The sequence below is a fragment of the Coturnix japonica genome, chromosome 8, assembly GCF_001577835.2.
Source record: "Coturnix japonica isolate 7356 chromosome 8, Coturnix japonica 2.1, whole genome shotgun sequence".
NCBI classification, from domain to species: Eukaryota; Metazoa; Chordata; class Aves; order Galliformes; family Phasianidae; genus Coturnix; species Coturnix japonica.
In genome coordinates, this window is record NC_029523.1 from 5,538,569 (window position 1) to 5,558,784 (window position 20,216).

General features: G+C 47.4%; 1 protein-coding gene and 2 long non-coding RNA genes across 6 annotated transcripts in view; 2 read left to right on the forward strand and 1 right to left on the reverse strand.

The window, feature by feature from the left end:
* ABL2 (ABL proto-oncogene 2, non-receptor tyrosine kinase) overlaps nt 1–18,543 on the reverse strand; it is a 30,392-nt gene extending 11,849 nt beyond the window's left edge. For 2 of the 4 annotated variants that reach the window (XM_015869683.2, XM_015869684.2), the window contains exon 1: nt 18,148–18,543. In XM_015869683.2, the coding sequence (XP_015725169.1) occupies nt 18,148–18,331 (184 nt within the window). In that variant the 5' untranslated portion in view covers nt 18,332–18,543. Of the gene's footprint in view, nt 1–1,402; nt 1,917–18,147 lie in introns of those variants that run through there. The other 2 variants (XM_015869682.2, XM_015869680.2) reach the window with 1 other exon arrangement.
* LOC107317238 lies at nt 2,067–8,281 on the forward strand. Its single transcript, XR_001556781.2, has 2 exons — nt 2,067–2,352; nt 3,303–8,281. It is a non-coding gene; the product is annotated as an uncharacterized LOC107317238 (long non-coding RNA).
* LOC107317237 lies at nt 13,293–17,746 on the forward strand. The gene is made up of 2 exons (XR_001556780.1): nt 13,293–13,407; nt 13,920–17,746. It is a non-coding gene; the product is annotated as an uncharacterized LOC107317237 (long non-coding RNA).
* Nucleotides 18,544–20,216: the final 1,673 nt, after the last annotated feature.

Sequence of the window (20,216 nt, forward strand, 5' to 3'; positions counted from 1 at the left end):
ACCAACCCAAAACAGACGTGGCCTGTTGCTGAGGGTCTGAGGAGTCACATGCAGGATGGATTGTTGCAAACTGCTGCAGGACAACACACACACACACACACCAACCCCACCAGGCTCCCACACTGAGCGAGAGCCAGTCTGTGTAGCACATGGGGAGAACAAAGGGCTTGAGAGCAACACAGGCGGGAGAGCTGGGAAGTCAGAGAGACAGAACAGGAAGAGGCCTATGCCAAATAACAGGCAAACACGTGCTGAATCTGTGCCACGTGATGGAGCTGGAGCCTGGAAAGCTTCAGTGTAGGGGGTTTCCCAGAACCCATGTTCCATTTTTTTTTAAGCTTTGTTATACGTACATGGGAAAGGAAATGACTGAGGTTGGTTTGTTTGCTCTCAAACACACAGCTAAGTGGCTTTTGCCTTCATTTCTGGTAATCCCACTGCTCAAATAACTGCTTTCCCAGCCATGCCAAAGTGGCAGCCTATCGAGGTTCCTTCAGCAAGAGAAGTGACGGAGACACAGCCACCAAAGCATGGCTTCATTCTCTGCAGATGCAGTATTTCTATGCTTCATGTTCTTAACTATCACCTGCAGTTACCAACATCCCAGCCTGTCACATAAAGAGTAATAATGGCTGCTGCTTTCTAGGGCTGGGTTTGTGCACATGCACGTGCAGCTATTATGCATCAGGAACAGCTCAAGTGGCAACAGAAAAGACCAGTGGTTCCCAAATCTGAGCATCCAGTCCCTAATAACCTACGGTGCTCAATACGAGTGGGACCCATGCCATCCTACGTACAAGGATAAGAAAGCAGAGTTCAATACGGTAATCACAGAGCTCAGTAAGGAAGCTGAGACAAATCACACCACAAAGGAAACACCTCACACTGAACAAGCTGTGAGCTCCGGTCACACCAAGGGCGAGGAAGTGAACTGGGAAGTTCTCTCTGACATCAACCCAAAGCATAACCACAAATCACGTTATTGCTTTCATTTCCTATACAATTGAAAACTTACATCATCGTTTAGTCTACAAGTGAGGTTATGCTTCAGCCACCTCCTTCCTCTCTATTCCCACAGCACACTTTGCTTCCCTCCGGACATGAACGCTTTCCTATTCAGCCACCACGTCAGGACTTTCTGCCTCCCCCCCCTCGTGCCACTGAGGCTCCAATAATGGATCTCTTCAGTTCAAGAGCAGCACGAGAGCCCAGCACACACCTCACCTTCAACAGCAGAACCGCACCAGGTGCTGATGCTCGATTGTACCAACAGCATTTTGCTAATCCTGAATAAAAGCTGGCAATCTCAGTCCTGCTCCCACACAAGACAAAGAGCTGAGAGGACCCACACCCTCCTTTAGACCAACAGGGCAGTACAGGAATAGAGCTGTAGTCTCCCTACCTGTGAAGCTCGACCCAGCAGGCTCAGAGCCATCATTGCCAAGGCAGCAGAGCAGCTTGTTGTCTCTGCCATAGCTGCTGGGCTGGAACAGGACCGTGCCCACAATCATGCCGTGCTGCACAGCCAGCAGGAGGCCAAATAACTGCAGCAAGAAGTGCTGGGTCCGCACGTGGAGGTCAATGGGAAAGCAAGGCAGCCTATGGGGCGGAGGAGGAGCAAGGGGCTGCAGTGTTTGGTTAGGAAGGGTGGAGCTTCCCAAAGAGCTCTGAACAAACCAGGGATGGGGAGGAGGGATGGAATGCGAGTGAAGCGATTTTGACGTGAGCAGCAGGAGGAAAACAAACCGTTTCCTTGGAGAAATTCCTTTGTGCCAATTGCCAAACAGATCCTGCATTAAGGGGACCGCCCCATTGATTCATTCTCCCACTCCACATCCAGAGCAGCGGGGCCATTCACATGAACTACGTGGAAGTGATACAAGTGAAAATACTAAGCCTAGCAGATGTATGAGCACTGAAAGAGAAAACGCTGTTGAACGTTGCAGAGAGAAACAGAAAGCAGAGGCAACACAGCATGCCCAGGCTGAGCTGCATAGCTGCACACATAGGAAGGTTCAGGTCAGCCCTCTGACAGGGCAGCACCAAACTACCTGTCACAAACCAGATCTGCCCTCAGGAGCCCCAGCAGTCCATAGGGCTGCCAGCACAACAGGTTCTTTCTAATGCAGAGGAGGAAGGGTTAAAGAAGAAGCAATCACTGTGGCAGTCCCACACCTGGTGGGCCTGCAGAAGGGTATGAAAGGCAACAGGGGAAGGGCAGCAAGTGCTTTGGCCTCTTGTAAAGGGGGGGAAGCTGCTGCAGCTCACCAGCCAAGAGCAGCATTTCTACAGGCAGCAGCTCTGAGGGGAAGGCAGCTGCTTCGTGTGATGAGGGCACGGCTCAGACTGAAGGTAAGAAATGAGCAGTCGGGCTTGTTAGAAGTGTATGTGTTTTGTGTAAGGCTGTGGGTGTGAGAAGTCACTACAGAAAGGATGTAGGCTGTGCAAAGAGTTACTTCCCCCTTTGTGAGCTGTATCATGAGCTTTTCCCTTCTCCACCACCTCTAATGCATGTGGAAATCACAGCCAGACAGAATACATTAGCACACCTACATAGTGTTGGCTTCCAAAGGTTCTCCTGACAACCAAGGGAAATCCTTTCTCCTCCAAAACAAAGCTCTTGGATCCTGCTGCATGTTACCCAGCAGCTAAAGGTTGAGCTGCCTTTACCTCTGAACCCCCAGGGCACCATTTTCCTGTTTGATCTTCCTTTTGCAGTTTGTTTTTTCTCTCTTGTGTGCTCCAAATGATCTTTATTACACTGGTGTGTGAAATAGTGCATTTATTAACACACAAAGAATTGCAGAGCAAATAACTGCAGTGAATAAGCTTTTCAGGTGGGTCTGAAATGGTCTTTGGAAATGGCAGGCTATGTATTAATTTACTGCTCGGTGAGGATCGGCAGCAATAGTTTAACAAGTGAAATAGTTGTTAGCCTGGTCGTTAAAATAGGACAGATGTCTAAGTGGTACCTCTGGAACAAGGAAGGATTAGGAGGAAATGAATCTGAGTTACAAGCACAGCATGGAAATGCAGGCACTGAGTCTGTAGCCTCTCTGAGCTGTGATGGCCAGCAGGTCTGTAGGTGAGCTCAGGGCAGGGCACCAGCATCCCTGCACAGCAGGTGGGTTTGTAAAGGCCTGGTATGTGCACTCAGGCAGAATGAAACCAGGCTTCTTTCTAACTTCGGGATAAGCATCATTTCCTTCACACTGATGTTGCTGGGTAGTTATTCTAGCGTGTAGGCCGTCACTTTGACATCTGCATCCACAGCAAACATCCTGTTCCTATTCCCCTCACAGTAAGTGCGCAATGTAAGACACGAATTCTGGTGCACTCAACTTGTTTGACAGAAGCAGCAACCTTTCAGGCAGAGCAGCTCTTCCAGCTCCTCGGGTTATTCCCTGTGGTGCCCTTCAAAGCTGTTTCCTGAGCGTGGTTAACCTTCCTCTGCCCCTTACATCCTCCCTTTTGAGGTATTGCTTTAGTTTTTCCAGCAATGAGAAAATGAAACGTAAGGAAATCTTTGCTGACTGCACTACTTTGAAATGAGCTGTACCAGCAGCTTCTAAAATTTGCTATACCTGGAACTGGCAGGTTATCAGTGCCTCCTAACCAAAGTGCAAGTAGCAATGCAGCCCTGAAGGGTTTGGTGCTGCCAACATGGCTTGTTCATAGGAAGGAAGAGAGGCAAAGAGCTCCAGGACAGCGTCACCTCGACATTATCACTGAATACCAAGAAGCACATGGTGAGTGTTCTGGGTTTCCCTTCTTTGTTTTGCAAGAGGACACCTGAACAGAAGGCCACCAAGATCCCCATGCACCCACATCTTTCACTGTATTTCCACTTGGAGTTTCCAAACCAAGCATCAACCCACGCTATTATTTTACCCAGTCTCATTTCTTACCCTTGATGGTAAGACTAAGAGAGTAACAAAGAGTCATTAGTCAGCCTGGACCACAGGAACTGGACCGTCAAGTAATGAATGGTTCCTGGTAAAACTGCCATTTTCCATTGCATCACTTCTCATGCTAGGCTTGAGGAGCTTCAACCAGCTTGTTAGAGGGAGGCCTTCTGCATTAATGAAGATGAGGACACAACATTGATAACACAGCAGCGAGAGGGTTTCCTATTTTGCTGACATGTTTGGAACAGTATCAATCTCTACAGCAGCTTTGTTTCTAAAACCAAATCTGAGCACTTCCTACTAAGCAGAAGTACTCCATCCATCCTAAGGAGCAAACCAATGCTGGCCAGGCCAAGTAGCTGCTGTCTAATAACTCAGTGGCACAGAAGCAGGCCTATGAACTTTCTACCCTAGTAACAGACTTGAGGCCTCACCTCGATGGACCACCTAGACTTTCTGCTGACATGTGTGCAACCATAAAAACCATCGTCTGAAAAGGCTTTGGACAGCTCACATATGGCCTTGGTAAAATACAGGCAGCCCAACTCCATGTTATTCCTAGGTGTTCCTCTCCTGCAAGCAAGCAGCCTCTTAATAATGTGGTTTGTTTGAGCTGAGCACAGATCCATAATTAGTCTCTGGGCCTCCCACAGTGGTGTGAGGTTTAAGTACCGTAAACAACCCATTGAATAATGCCAAGAAATACAGCTCCAAGCCAGGCAATTGGGATGGGCAAGGAATAGGTTTCTATTTATGGTCTCAAGCTGGGAGAGACAGAATGTGGGAGGAGGCATGAGAGTCAGTGACAACATTGCATCATGAGGAGTCTGCATCATAAAAGCATGTTGCAAGCCAAGCTGGTGTGCTGCCTTCCCTCAGGTATCAATGCATCTGACACAGGAAAAGGTTAACAACTGATCTCTGGTACTGGAGAGTCCAAAAGCTCTCCATATAGCTCACCTTTTAAGAAGAGATTGATTCTAAACCTGGCGAAGAGCTGCATGAGATGCTCCTCCACATTCATTTCATGGTGAAAGCAGTGGGTGGTGGCACAGAAGACATGTTTTTGAGCTGGTTTGAGATGGAAAGCCAAGTGAAGGCAATACCTGGTCAGACTGACTGACAGACAGACAGATCGACCTCGGTGGTGTCCGTCAGCACATCTCCTTGCTGTCAGTGACTCTCCCAGCACACCACTGCCCTCAGCATCACCCACTGCAGAACTTCCCTACTTGCAGCTTCTTCCTGGTAAAGAAACATCATTCTGATACAGAATTCAGAATGGAATAAATCAAGCTTAAGCAACACTGGTATCCGGAAAGAAGCAGAGAGACCACCAGCTTTAGGTGCTCTATATTACATACCTCCTTCCATTGAGTACAGAGGTGATGATGATGGTCTGATTTTTGTTCCTCTGAATTCTGCCTACAGTAGACTACAACTTGCTCCCACAAGGGAGATTTAGGAAAAGGAGTGCTATGAAGGGACACCAGCAGAGATAACTGGGAAACCACACACATGTAGATCAAAAGACTGTTTAACATTCTTCCTCAAATCGTGGTGAGTTCCAGTAAAGCTCTCCAGTATAAAGAGTAAGGATTAGGTCACCCAGCCCTACAGGAAAGGTGGGCTGGCCAAACGTTATGACAGCTTACAGCAAGTCATCTAGGTTTATTCAAGCAGCACTCTGGGGGAGAAACAGCTTAATGTGAATAACACTTCCATGGAATTCCTGAGGAGTCATTATTCTGGCCAGATCAAAGCTGAGATACTATCTACTTCTACGCAGATCAAATGGATTGCTATTTACTCACCCAGTGTGAAGACAAGCATTTGAAGTAAGAGTCCTTCTACAAAAAGACTACTTGAAAACCCCTAAGCAAGCCAGAAATACCTACACTGATGTAGCCTGGCTGCTGGGAGGGTCATTTTGCAGATGTAAAGCAGCAACTGATCAGCCCTTGGAGTCAACACGACATACATGTCCAGGCTACTTTCCAAGTGACATAATGACTTCCAATAAGAAGCACTGCAGTGTTAGGATCTCTCCTTACGCTCAGCACCTGGAACAATGATCGCATTGATCTACTCCTCAGCCAGCTTTCTGAGGTTTATTTTTAGCCTTTCCAGTTACAGGGTAAGCTTAGAAGGAGAGAGTAGAGTCTAACTTACCAACCTGCAATCTCAGGAGTCAAAACGTCAATCTGCTACATCAGTCTGAGCTGATGTCAGGAGCTGAGCCCAAGTGGCTGTACTGGTGAGCACCTTGTGCAGCTGGCACTGCTTACCTGCTGAGAGATGTTCGGAGGGTGCAGCTCCCCAGGTGAGCTGATAGAGCTTCAGTTTCCAGTACATGAGTTTAAGTCTTTAATACGATCCCAGAATGCTTGTTAGCGCAGATGAGACTGCTCAGTTCTATCCACCCACTGTGAATATGCAGCAACTGCCAAAGCTACACAGTGCTTCTGGTTTAAACAAAGTTCTCGAGCTAAAAATAAATCATGGGGCTGTCAGCCTCAATTGTCAGCCACCGAGATGCTGCTCAAGCAATTGTCCGCAGCCATTTTCTTCCCATGGATGAAGAAGAGTTTGTAAAATAGTTACTATATATTTAACTCAATACTTATCATCTCACTTCCACGGAATACATGGGCCTCAGAAAATGAGTCAGTGCTTCCTTTTATCCAAGAGATGCCTGTCCTATGTGTGCTCAAAATGGCACACTGTCCTGACTGCAGCCCTTCACATGGAGCTGAGCCCAAGCTCTCCTGCTCCTTCTCAGCCCCAACCCACTGCTGTGCGGGGCAGTGTGAATAAGCACGGGTGGTGAAGTCAGAGAAACACGTCCATCAACCTAAACTTAGCAACTGGCTGCTATTCCACTTCCCCTTGGCTAAACCCAGCCACTTGTAATTGGCTCTGCTGAGCAGACAAGGGGCTCCATTCAGCAGGGCCGCTCCCAACAGCTGCCAAATAACTGGGGTAACACAAACCCACACGATTCCTACTGAGGGCAGACAGCTTGTCAGTCCCAGGCTGTGCTATACATTTGTTTTTAAGATGGACTAACAGTGGTGTTTAGCCCTCGTGTATCCAGACCTAGTATTAAAAACAAGAATGCACTCACTGAAATTACGCTTCCTGAAGAGTCGTTCTGGAATCAGGAAGAATTAATGCAGCTTCGAAGGGAAAGAGTCCTTCAAAGACAGGAAGGCTGAACAAGTCCTGTACTCTTAATCTAAAAGCAATCAAAGCTGCAAGAAGTCACAGTTAGAATTGCAGGCATATTGGAGCTAAAGGAACAACAAAGTCTCCTTACTCAGCTCACCGGTAGCTGCATTCCTCACACTTGTTCATACAGCAAAAACGTGAATGCATTCCAGCAAGACATATAACTGGTGCTTAAGTATGCTGTATGGTTGGCTTTGGTTACCAAATACTGCTATCTTGTGGTGAGAAGACATTGTAAGGGAAAATGCTGAACTGAAAGAGCAGTGCAAGAGTGCACAGTTGGATCTAGGAAGAATAGTGCAGATAATGGGCGACCTGAATATGCCTCCTCTGGCCTCTGGGTGACACCTCTCCCAACGCTTCATTTACTCTGTGAACTATATATATTCTGAGGGAGGAAGGAAGAAGGAAAGGGCCGGGATTTCCCAGTGGGAGGCCAGCACTGCTGCTGCCTCAGCATCCCGTTTCCTCTCGCTCTGCAGAGCAGTGGTTACCCCTACCCAGCACCCACCCATGACCTGAGGCAGAAAATAAGAGCTCAGCTTACTGACCTTCAGCTGTGCTCTGTTTCACAGCAAGGTCTCTGCCAGTCGTGCCCCACAGCTCTGAGGATACATGTAACTGCTGCTTCATTTGGGAGTTGTTTTAGGAGATGTAAATCAAGACCAAGGTGTAGCCGTGCCATCCAGAAGGGAGCCTCACCCAGTGCCCCCACACCTCCTGCTGCCACAGCCCAAGAAAGATTCCTTTAGCATCTTACATTGAGATTATCTTCTAATTTGACAGAGTTCCGCCTCATTCCTTCTTCCTCCCACTCCACAGAAAAGCATTCCCAGTTGTTGCTGGCCCGTGCAGGTTTTCAGGACAGCTGACTGCTTGGGTTACACAGGGCTGCATTGTATCCCTCCAAGAAGCAGCCACACTAAGTGCTTCCTCTGGGATCAGGGCTCGGACCGGGCTGACAGCAGCACACCAGGTGCTGTCTTAAAAGCTGAAATTCCAAAGCAACAGGCAGTGCTGCAACTGCTCCTCTCAAAATCACTCTCCCTCTTGAGCCTCTTTGAAGCAAACCTATTCCACATCTAGCATCTGAGTGACTAAAGCACCCACAAGGAACACAGCACGCAAATGCAGCAATGAAATACAGAGATTAGAGCCTCACAAACACCCACCAGAGACCCACGTGGGGTCTGACGCTTCTTCCTGCTAGCAAGACCATTCATTTCAACGTGTAGGGTCACACCTCAGGTTCTGGAGCTGGAAAAACTGATTAATGGCAAACATCACATTGCTAAGACCAAATACATCAGAGAGCCCTGAAGAGGACTGAGTCATCCAGGCTGGTACATCCTTCTATTAGTCACGTCCAATGTGACTGTTCAGTCAAACTTCTCTATTGAGAATTTGGTCTAATTAGAATACAGCCGAATATTACCAGTGTAAGAAGTACGGTCTTAATTACTAGAGAAACAAACAGACCTGTTGATGCAACTGGGATTTGTCTGGGACACAAGGAGGTGAAATAACCAAGGCCTTTGTTTACCCAACTTCACACTGACACCTCATCCCTCCTGAAGGACAAAATCCAAGTCTTCTTTCTTCAGACATTCTTAAGGCAACTCCCAAAAATTAGATGCAGTGAATATTGCAGAGAGGTTAGAAGTAACGGACCTCCTACTACTGGCATTGCTACTGCTGGCCCCAGCAAGGTGAAATTACAACTGACAATGGGTGTATGCTTCATGAGCAGGAATGAGACTGACTCACCCAGCTCAACTATACAGGTTTAATGATGTCACTGCTGAAGACAGGGCTGGGCTTCCTGCATAATGACAGGTGCAATGTAATTATGGAGAAACCAAGTGCTGGCTTTGTTCTTACTACGTGAAGGTGGCTGCTATCATCTAAGTGAAACCCATGAAGTGCAGGTCATTCCTTCAGCTCTGGGTGCCGAGGTCTCACCCACTGCTAAAGGCACTTGGCTCTAATGGAAGCAGTGCAGCACGTAAGGCTGGCAGGCAACACAGGGAAAAGCCAGCACACATGAGGAAGGTACAACTGAGGCAGAGAAAAAGAGGAAGGAGAACTAAAACCACAATGGTTTCTATGGGCAATATTTCTGTTTAGTCACACCGCCACAAGAGGTTTGCATTATCCTGACTACTTGAACGGGGCTCTGTAGCCCTTAAGACCGTCAGTAGGGACTTAGGAAAAACTGTGACAACCGGAGCCCTCTGCAGCTGTTGGGATTCATCTCGTGTTAAGATCCATCTATGCAGGGGAAGGTCTAAAGCTAAAACCAAAGTCACTTGCTGGTTGCTACTTGCTTGAAGCTGTGTCAGAGCACAACTCAAACTGGTGTTGGTCATCCATCCCTCCTGAAGCACAGCACTTAGAGCTTTCATTACAAAACCCTTTCAGCACCCAACTAATGAATGATGCTTTGAGTACAAAGCACATAAGACTTCAAAAACAGCTGGTGTACAACACTACTCATGCTTTCTCCATAAAGTCTCCTGCGCTTCCTCATAGTGATGAAGTAGGATTAGAGCAAGTTAAATTCTAGCATCAAAAAAGAGAAGCAAACCTGTCACAGGGTGAAGCACAACACAAAGCCTCTATAGTTGGAAAGGAAGCTGGACCTGTGGAAAGCACACAGTGTTAGTGTATGGTATAGACTTCAAAGTGTTAGCCCTGCAGCACAAACCATCCTGTCTGCTTGTGCCTCATGCCTTATCTCCATAATGAAACACTGCCTTTTATAAACTTACTTATCCTATCAATGGGAAAAACAGATTAAGAAGCAAAGTGCTAAAGAAAATGGGTTTCCTTAACTGCAGAGATTTTTACTTATTTCAATATCCATTCTTTTTAATCTTTAAACAAAGCCAGTTATCTTCATGGGGAGGAAAAAGCATTTCCTTTGATTCCTGCATGTCTGCATTCCTGGTTCTAGAGCTGGCAGCCCTCATCTGTCCGCCAAGGCAGGGAACAAGGGGACAGACTGCTCCACTGGGAGAGGAGATGGTCAGATAGGAAGATATCACGCTAACAAGATAAGAAGGAAGGGGGCAGGACCTGCTCAGAGCAAGAAAAAGCAGAGTGGAAAAAACAATTATATTTATGCAAGTGACAGGAAAGATAAATACCACAGAAGAAACAAGGGCATGCGTGTTAAACAACACAAAAAGGAAGAGTAATCCCGGGAAGGGTAATCTTCAGTTTGGTTAAATGAAGCACTGCTGTACCAGAGCAGGTGATGCACTGAAGCCTGTTTTCCTATTAACAAACTGAGATGCTGCTGCTGTAATAGCTTTTATGGTTTAAAAACCGGCGAGCTCATCTCCCAGTAGGCCAAGGAGGGGGAGCACGGGGAGGCAAATGTGTGATGAAGAGTGCTTCAGTCTTTCTGTAAGAGGAAATAATGGACGGGGGGATGTAACAAAGCCAGATGTTAAGATGTGAAATGCACTTAAGGCCTCAACCTCAGAACAAATTAGGAACGTGCAGGGAAGAAGAAAAGGACAGCTACAGTACAGCAGAGCTCATGCCCTTGCATTTGGGCAGTAATATGAATACCAGAAGTCCTAGTTATATTTTAAAACATGCTTTCATATCTCTTTACCTAAAGTCTGTTTTGTGACCAGTGCATTCCTTTTAATGCGGCCTGTCACTGACCAGCACTAGAGGCAATGACAGCAATGTGACTGCTTGGCTGTGGGCTGCTTCTTAAGGATGAACACACAGGAGTGTCAGGGCTCCCATGAGCGTCTCAACTCTTCAGTGTAACATAGGAATGTTAGGAAACTTTCCTTTTCAGGGCTAACAAGTACCCTGTACAAGGAGAGAAACTAAGTCAAAGCACTGCAGCACCCTCTCGTGGTAGGCTGGAAAACGATTTTCTCCTAAAGCAGCAGCAATTTACCCCTTCTTCCTAATTGTGAACTGCTGGGCACTGCTGGGCACTGCTGGATGTTAGTCTGGCTAGGCTGGACCTGGAAACCAACTTATGTCTTAACCCCAGCCCATGAAATGAGAAAAACATTGCATTTTAGCAGAAACACTACCACAAGGCAGGCAGAGAAAGTCACAGCACTCTGATGTTGTTGCCCTTAAGAATTTAAGTATATTTAATGATAATGACCTACAAAGAGAAAACAGATAATCTGGCATAGCATTGGATGCTGTTATGACAAAAGCAAGAGCTGAAGCTGCCAGACATGGGTTTCACTAGGCAGTAAAAACAGGGTTATACAAACCACCGTTTGAGCTGCCACCAGTTTTGCACAGCACTCTTAAACCACCCAACGCATCCATGGGAGATAGAAGGAGGAAAAGAGGCTGGCTGCTCCTCTGCACTTCCTATCAGACTCCAGTTACTGCTCTGATACAAACCAAAGCCTCAGCTTCTAACAAGAACAACCAGCTCATTTCAGAGTGATGGAAACCTTGATACCAACAGAGCTTCTTGAGAAGACACGATATACCATTTCCTTACTTATTCTAAGGATCTCCCCCAGACAAAGCCTTTTTAATCCGACGTGGTACCTCTGCTTTCTCTGTTTTCTCTTGAGATTTTAAAACCAGCCACAAATAACTACTGACTAAAACCAACAAATATAGTACCGAGTAACAGGCACAGAGCTTATGATTAGTGGGGAAGTATTCTGCTGTGCTTCACTGGGTAATTGGGACAGAGCACAGCTTTCATGCTGCTATCAGTTACAAAAACACTGCTGGTCCCTTCCCAGGCTCTACAACTCTCACTGTCCAAAAAAAAAAAATAAAATAATAATAATAACAAACAGAGAAAAAGATAGAGGAGAAATATCTATCTACTTGGTCAGAAGGCACAGCATGGATTCTGCTGAGCTGCAGTGAGCAGCCCCTTGTTTCTCATACAGGTTACTGTACAAACCATACAGCTCACCACTGCTTGATGCCAATCCAGCCAGTGAAGAAAGCAGGTCTGAAACTAAACAGGAACTGAGTGCCATCACCAAGTGATCAAAGAAAGGCTCCCAGCAGCTGATCCAGGTCCTGCCTGTACCACAGCCTTCATTCTCTAATAATGGAGAAGATAGTTATAGAAGGGGAACTGCAATTCAGCTCAGAGACAAAGGGCACAGTTTCTCTCCCTCTTGTACTGGACATAAAGAAAGCCTTACAATTAAAGTCGGTGTGTGTAAGAAGCTGCATGAAATGAGCAGCGAGCCCAGCTCGGAGCAGCATAACCCTGAGCTCTGCTGGACCCAGTCACTTAATGGGGGAAGAAAGCCATGCCACAGACCGCTCCAAAAGATCTCGGATGCTATTCACGTGTCTCTGAAGAGTTCAGTTCACTCTTCCCAGATGACATCACTTGTACCAATTCTTTAAAAGTCTGCAAAAACAAAGACTTCATTTATTCCTGAACAATCATCACAGTCTCACTGATTGGAAAGCTGTGATACATGAGGTCTCCGGACCAGAAATTACACTTTAAAATGATTTCTTTGGAAATCCCCTCAGGGCCTTTTAACTCAATCGTTCCTCTAGACTCCTCCCATCATTTAATACATTTCAGATATACCTTCTGCTCTTTGGTTTTCTAAACAGCAACACAAAATTGATATTCTTATCAGTTGCACAGCCTCCCCCACGTTTCTGAGCTGCAGCAGGAGGACTGAACAGCCTTGTTAACTCTGTGGCACTGCTGGTTAGCAAAATGAAGCCAGGGCAGCACAGGCTTTGAAATAATACTGAGGAAAAAAGAGTAGTTTAAAGCATTATTCCTAAAGCTGAACAGCTGAGATCATATCTCCAGTGTGCAAAAATGAAGCTTTAAGGAAGCTTTCCTTAGGGCACAAGAGTTCTCCATCCCCAGGTGGAGGAGCTCAGGAAAGGAAGGCAAGAACCTGGTGTGGCTGAATTGGGACCTGCTGGTCAAAGTGGAGAGCAGAAAGGAAATGCACAGGCAGTGGAAACAGAGACAGGTACCATGGGATGATTGTAAGGAAGCTGCTAGGGCTGTGTAGGGTTGAGGTCAGAAAGGTCAGTGCCTAACTGAACTTGAGTATGGCAGTAATGCTAAGTCATGGCCTGAAGCAGTGATGGAGCACCTGATGGAAGGCAAGGCCAACCCAGGGGAGCTCAGGTGTATGCAATGTACCTGAGTGACCAAAGGGATGGAGCCAGGATCCACCCCTACCCAGCCCTCATTTAAGGGTTGGCAGTGGAGGTAAGAGCATCTTGCTGGAGATTTGTGTCTACTTGAGGCCTTCTGAAGGTAAGCAGATTTTTTTTCCTCTTTTGTTTCTGTGTGTTCTACTTGAGACAAAGGGAAACAAGAACAGTACAGATGAAAACTCAGTGCTTTGTTACTGGAATTATAACAAGAAGGAAGGAGAAATAGGCCAGGTGTGCACAGGGCCACAAATGCAGAATGTTTGTGGATGAAGACACTGTTATGGGTTTGGGCAGGAGGGTGGGAGGAAAGAAATGGGAAAAACTCAATTGTAGGGAAAACACTGAAATAACCCTTAAAAAACCCAACCCACCACAAAACACAGACACAAAATCAGGCCAGTTCTTGGTGAAGCATTTCTGATCATTGTTGTGTCCCCTTCCCGTGATGAAAAGGTAGAGCATTAAAAGGCTGCCTGCATCAAGAGTTAATGTGCGCCCAATAAGCAGCCATAGCGGGAGGTGCCTGTGTCTTCCTATAAAGACCACAAAGCACGGGAAACTTCCTAAGCAGATACTGGTGATATAACTAAGCTTTGTTGTTGTGGTTTGTAGCGTTACCAACAGGAAGCCTCAATGGTTTTCTAACACTCACTCATTCTACTGAGAACAATCTCTGGGTAATACCGAGATCAGTCTTTAAAATAAAACAATGTATTTCATGACCACAAAGCCAGACAGATGCCAGTGATAATGATGTAACAGTGACAGAAAAAAATCAGGCCCAAGAACTCAATTGTGTTACCAGCTTGGCACAAACTTGTGTTTCTCTGCTGAGGAATGACAGGCTGCTGGTGGTCCAACCAGCCCTGGGGATTGTTTCATCAGTAAATGCTCTTCTGAATGCTGTTAGCAAGGAACCTGAATGCCTATTTGCAGATTGAGCTGCAAAACCAATCAAGAACCCATTCACACCACAGCTAGCAAGCCCTGCATCACTCCTGATTACATAGCGCTGTAAGAACAAACCATTTGGCAAGCAGTGGTTCCAGGCCTCAGATTCTGAAGCAGTTATAACCCAGGTGGGGCTTTGCTCTGCTCTCATCCATCCTTGGCTTTCTTGAAACACAAGCAGGTGAAAATGAGTTTGACAAGTCACTGAGCAGCCTTGTCTGTACAGCTTCCAGAATCTTGCACACATATCCCTACCAGAGTGGGCATAAAATGCTGCTGCTTGGTTTATATTAGTTGGATTTCTGTGTAGTATCTTAGGAGCGTGAACTAGTCAGCTGTCAGCAGCATTGAGAAGACAGCTAACATGAAGTTGTGACAACTAAGAGGAATGGGCTAGAATAAACCACGCTAACAATTATCTAGCTGTATTTATAAAGTAAGATCTAGAAAGTATGATTGGATCAGAGCAAGGACAGGCTTGCTGTAGGAACCTGATATGTGCTGAAGCAAGTGGGTCACAGAACAGGTCACTTTTTCAGAATGCCAGTGAAAACATGACTTCAAGCCTACTGTCCCAGAATCTGTAATTAGCAGCAGGATCTTCCTGCAGACAGCCCTGCTGCAGCGTCACCAGGAGACAGTCCAACCTTCTTTTAATTACAGGAGCTGTCAGTTCAGCTTGATTAAAAAAGATGATTGAAGCCGCTTGTGACAACTTACTTTTGTGCCCAATAGCTCACAGAGCCACTCACCACTGATTTGTTCACTTGGCTGTGTCCTTATTACGAGGGGGAAAAACATACACATTTTTAATGTGCCAAACATTGCACTTACAAGCAATAGTTTGTGAAATATTGCTAGAACAACTTGTACCGCGCCATCTGCTGCATGCAGAGAGCTGAGAAACCACAGATCTGCTTTTTGAGATAGTTCTGATCACTGTGTTTGTCAGCAACTTCGTTTCAGCCTTACCTTCAGCTGTGTATGTGAACAGTACCTGAGAAATACATGTAATGTATGTCAGGAATTGAAATGGATCTGTGCTCTGTATCACTCTGTCCCTTCTGAGCTGACGTTGTCTTCTCACTTGTGAAGCACAGGATGCACAAATTGCAACTTAAGGTATGAAAATGAGTATCAAACAGAATCTGCAGGAGTAACTCTGCTGTCATGGAGAACAGTGCAGCAGGGAAGGAGACGCCTGTAATTTCCATTCTGCAGGAGACTTTCCTCCAGACACTTAGCTGAGCTATGCTTTATTCCCCAAATAATTAGTTAAGAGTTATTTATACGGTATGGTCCCACAAGATTTCTGATTTACAGTACAAAGAGTCAGGCACTGAATACAGTGATTATATTCCATCTGCATAGGGCATTTACTGACAGGAAAGTCTGCGGGCAAGGAGCTCTGGCCCAAGCTCACTGCTTTTCACTGGGACGAAAAATAAAGAGCATTTTAGGAGGCCCACAAAGTACAGTTGTTAAACTGACCCTATTTTCTCTCCCTCTTTCCATTTTCCTGCATCCAACCCTTCGGTTTCGCTGGATTTCAAAGGGACACTTATTTGTGCTTCTTCCTATTTTAGGCCGTTTTTATCATGTGGCACAGCACTCCAACTGCCTTAGGGGAGCTTTAATGATAATTTTATTTTTAAAAGTATAGGCTTATCTTGCTTGACCTTGATGCACTGAGTAAAAGGTTGCTAAACTCCTCCTCTAGAAAACAAAACAAGGAACAAATGTCCTGAGCCTGTCGGATCAAAAGCTCAAGTGTGGCGGTGCCTTTTGCTACCCCAAAATATATCACCAAGGCAATGGCAGCAGTGCTGCTAACAGGTATAGCAAAGGCCTCCCAGCCAGGATTTAAATAATCTCATTTTCCTGCAGTCTGTTTTCTACAACACTCAGCAAGTCTTCTCGGAGATGAAAAGCATCTGACACCATTCCAAAGAGTACCCTGCTACAGGAGGCGGTTATCACTGCTCTTCAAGAAGAAAACAGGAGCGTGTCGCTGTTTAAAGGCCATACAAGGAACCAACACCAATTGGAAGCCATTGGTTCTCAGTGATTGTACCCCTCCTCTCAAACAACCTAAAGGATAAGAGAGAGCCCACCTTCCTGTTCTCTACCCTGCTCTTTATCCAGAAGGAAAACGACCTGTGGCTGCAGCACCAAGAACTTTTCTTGCCTGGCTGAACCAATCTGGAAAAAATCATCTGCAATTTGTGTTTGCTGCAGCTTCTCCCCATTGAGGGACTGTCTCTATGGATCCAGTTAACCCTGCAGCTGCACTAAAAGGAATACAAGTGTTTCAGCTCACACTCCTCCTCTCCAGTGTGTTTGGTGGTCCACTGCTTCCTTCTGTAAGTCACAGATCACATGCTAGGAATGACAGCATGAAGTACTTTGAAGGCCTAACTGCAAAATTCACAGTTGATTTTCTATGTCTTGGAGAACTCTGCAGTGTTCAAGGAAAGCCTGCAGGAAGCCAGGTGAAGTAAACCAGGAGAAGGTCAGTAAGTGAAAGCTACGATAGACAGCCACGTATCCCTTTGCCACCTGCAAAAAAAGTAACTGAAGCGACCAAAACCTGAGTAAAATGAAATGGTTCCCTCACTGCTGGAACCACACGTACCTTGTGAGAACAAGAACCAAGCACTCATCGTGGTACCTAAGCACTGCAAATCAGTTTGGTGTGTGCAGGACTCTTACCTGCTATGTCAAGCTTGGCAATCTATATATTTCTACCATGTCTCTAAAGTTGTAGGTGTCAGGATGCTGATGTACAGCAGAGATCTGAATTTGTGTTATTCTATTTTATGTTTTCCACGAGGTGCCTTCTAAAATGCAAAAATACAACAGGATAAAGCATCAAATCAATGATACCATAGTTGAAAGAGGCAGTGAAACAGTAATCCTTTGCTTTAGCTGTAGTAATAGTGGGTCAAGCATCTCAAGCAAGCGTGGAGCTGTTTTGGTTTTCTAGTTGATGCCGCTCCCTGAACTCCAAAGCTGTGATAACACTGAGAAGTTAAGAAGCAGATTTAGTGCTGCACTCTTGTTTTGATAGATGCTTTCATATCAGCAGTCACAGCAGATGATATTTACATTTAGGCTGCTGGTTGCACGTTCCTTAATCTTTTTGGCTCTGCTCGTTCTATTGAGAAAAATGAAATATGTATTGTCAGAAACAGCCTTGCTCCATAGACACTGACATCCCCCTATAACAAGGCAAACCATGATGCTCACCAGAGCAGATTTGGTTCTTCAGGGTTACAGACACATGCACACATCTATAGTGCCAGTGCTGGTGTTTGACGCAGTCCATTTATGGCACCTCTTAAAAACTGTGTCTTGTATTAGTAAGTTGCCAAATGAAGATAACAGAATATCACAGTTATAAAGGATTGGGGTTTGAAGTTGTGGGCTCCTCCTTGGAGAGATCACAGTGATGAATCACGTTGTACCCAGCACTTCTGGTTTCAGTTTACAGCGATAAGACAGAAAGGGATAAGCATAAACTTCAGCTGCGACGCGGATGGATGGCAGCTGCAGCATCCCAGGCAATAGGAAAAAGCCCCTCGCTATACAGACCCTGACAAAGCAAGAGCTACCGATCTAGACGGACACGCTGCGGGTCCCTCGATAAGGCGAGAGCCCAAGTTCACCTGGCAAGCACATGGAGCGGTTATCCCCGTAAACACACCCGGTGCCGTGTTGTACCCCAGGCCCGTGCAGTTACACGGGCACCCCCGGGACGTGGCAGCGCTGCCCATCGCCATCCCCGCCCTAACGAGGCGCCGCTCCTCCCCGGCCCGGCCCCAACAAAGCGCTGTGCATTAGGGCGCTCTGGCCCCTTCCCCGCGCGGCCCCGCCCGTCCCCGCTCACCGTGCTGTGCGAACACGTTGAAGCCGCCCTCGGCCGCTCTCCCGGCCGTCTCCCTTCTCCGTCCCGCCGTCCTGCCCGCTCCGCTCCCTCGCGTTCCCCTCGGCTGCTGCTGCTGCTGTTGGGGCGGCGGCTGCTGCTGGAGCCCGGCTCCCGGCTCCCCGACGCGGCCCACCTGCTGCCCCATCGCCGCGCTGCCGGCCCCGGCCCAACGCTCACATGCCGCCGCTCCCCGGCCCGGCGGGGCGGCCTCCCGCTCCTCCCGCTCCTCCCCTCCCCGTTGGCGGCCCGGCGGCTCCCGCCCGCCCCCGCCGGCCCCGGCCTGGCGCTCACGGACTCTCCCCCACGGCCCCCGCCGCCATCTTAAACCACAGAGCGCCGGGAGAGGGGGACAGAGCGGCTCCCGCGGCCGCCTCCGGTCCTCCCGGGGAGGCCGCCCCCGCCCCGTCCGCCCGCCCCTTGCAGGCGGTGCCGCCGGGTCGCGGCCGTGTCGGGCCGGGTCGTGCCCTGCACAGCGCAGGGGTTGGGCAGCACGGGTTAGTAGTAGGCTCTGCTTTGCACTGCATTGCACTGCACGGGCTGATTTTATGGAGGTCCTGCGTGGAGACAGGGCTCTGCCTGTCTGTACCCTCTGCCCTGTGTTCGCTTCCCAGCCCTGTGCACCTCTTGGATCGCTCACAAGGCCCCAGGTGAACCCCCAGGGCCTGCCCTCTTTGTCCCCTCCCGACCCAGGGCATGGAGGAGCAGGAAGGCACGGCCACATGAATAACACGGGGCGTGTTGCTGCACAGGCACTGCTGACAGCAGCATCGTGTCATCAGGTGGCTGAGCGTGCACTGTAACTAATTGGTGTGCTAACGAACCCCAGCCTCTCTAATCCTGCATGAGGCTTTCCAGCTAAAGCAGAAGGGAGGAGGTTCCATCCTGAGAGGCAGTGATGCTTGCTGCCATTTGGAAGACCTGAGCTCCTCTCAGCTATTCTAGCTGCTGTTTTAGCCATGTTGGCAGCGTTTGTTTCTTGATGGATAAGGTGCAGTGCTGTCAGACTCAGGTGTCCTCACCACATTGCTGAGAACAGTGATTGTTGATACAGATGATGCACCTGAACTGCACCCAGTTCTTGTCTGGGTGCCTGCTCTGACACAGGCTGGAGTGAATAGGAGCGAGGAGCACAAGCAATCAGAAATGCCTTAATGCACTGCATTAATAAACCAGGAACACTGGGGAGATGAGGAAATAGGGACAGGCTTGCGAATAACACACAGCAAAGACTATCTGGGGTACCCACTGCTAAGTGCCAGGACCTAGTGTGGACATGGCTGTGAGAGGATGAGCAGAGGGGTTGTGTGCAGGATGGGCAGTGCTGTGCAGAGCTGATGGATGTGGGTGAACTCCACAGTGCAGATATCTCCTGGTATCCTTCCAGCTCGATTTTGCAGAGTTTGGCATTTGTAAATGGTTTGTCTCATAAACAAAATGTATGTTCTCCAGGGGCTGCAGAGAGACAACAAACATTCAGCTCCTTTGTGCCATTTGCAGTTGCTTTGTAGGATAGAACAAATCTTTCACATCAACAGGAATGCTACTTTTATTTCCCAATGCCTCTTTACTCACTGATCCTAACCAGAAGAAGGCCATTAGCATTTCAAAAGGTGATGCCAACATCAAGAGACTATTATGCTTAGGTGCACTAAGGAGAATTGTGTTTAATCTCTGCTCTTATTCCTCAGGCCTTAGGAAATCCCTCACGCCCTGTATCAGCAGCTTGCGCACACGTAACAGCTCACTGTGGGTTACATTAATGTCCGACTGCTTGGAATGTATTTTAAATGGTATCATTTCCTCTGGCTCCAGGTAACAGGGGATGCCAAGCCCTGGTTGGTGCCCACCATTCTGGATTGCCTAAAAGAAGCAGCTCCCCAAACTGAATCTGACCCTGTGTGACTGAGTCACTGGTGACATGGAGCCACACCACTCCATGTTGTTAGAACATGGGCTAATAAGCATTTACTTCACAGAGTGTCACAGTTATTAACTATACCAAGGTGACAAACTGCCCTTAAGAGGTTTTT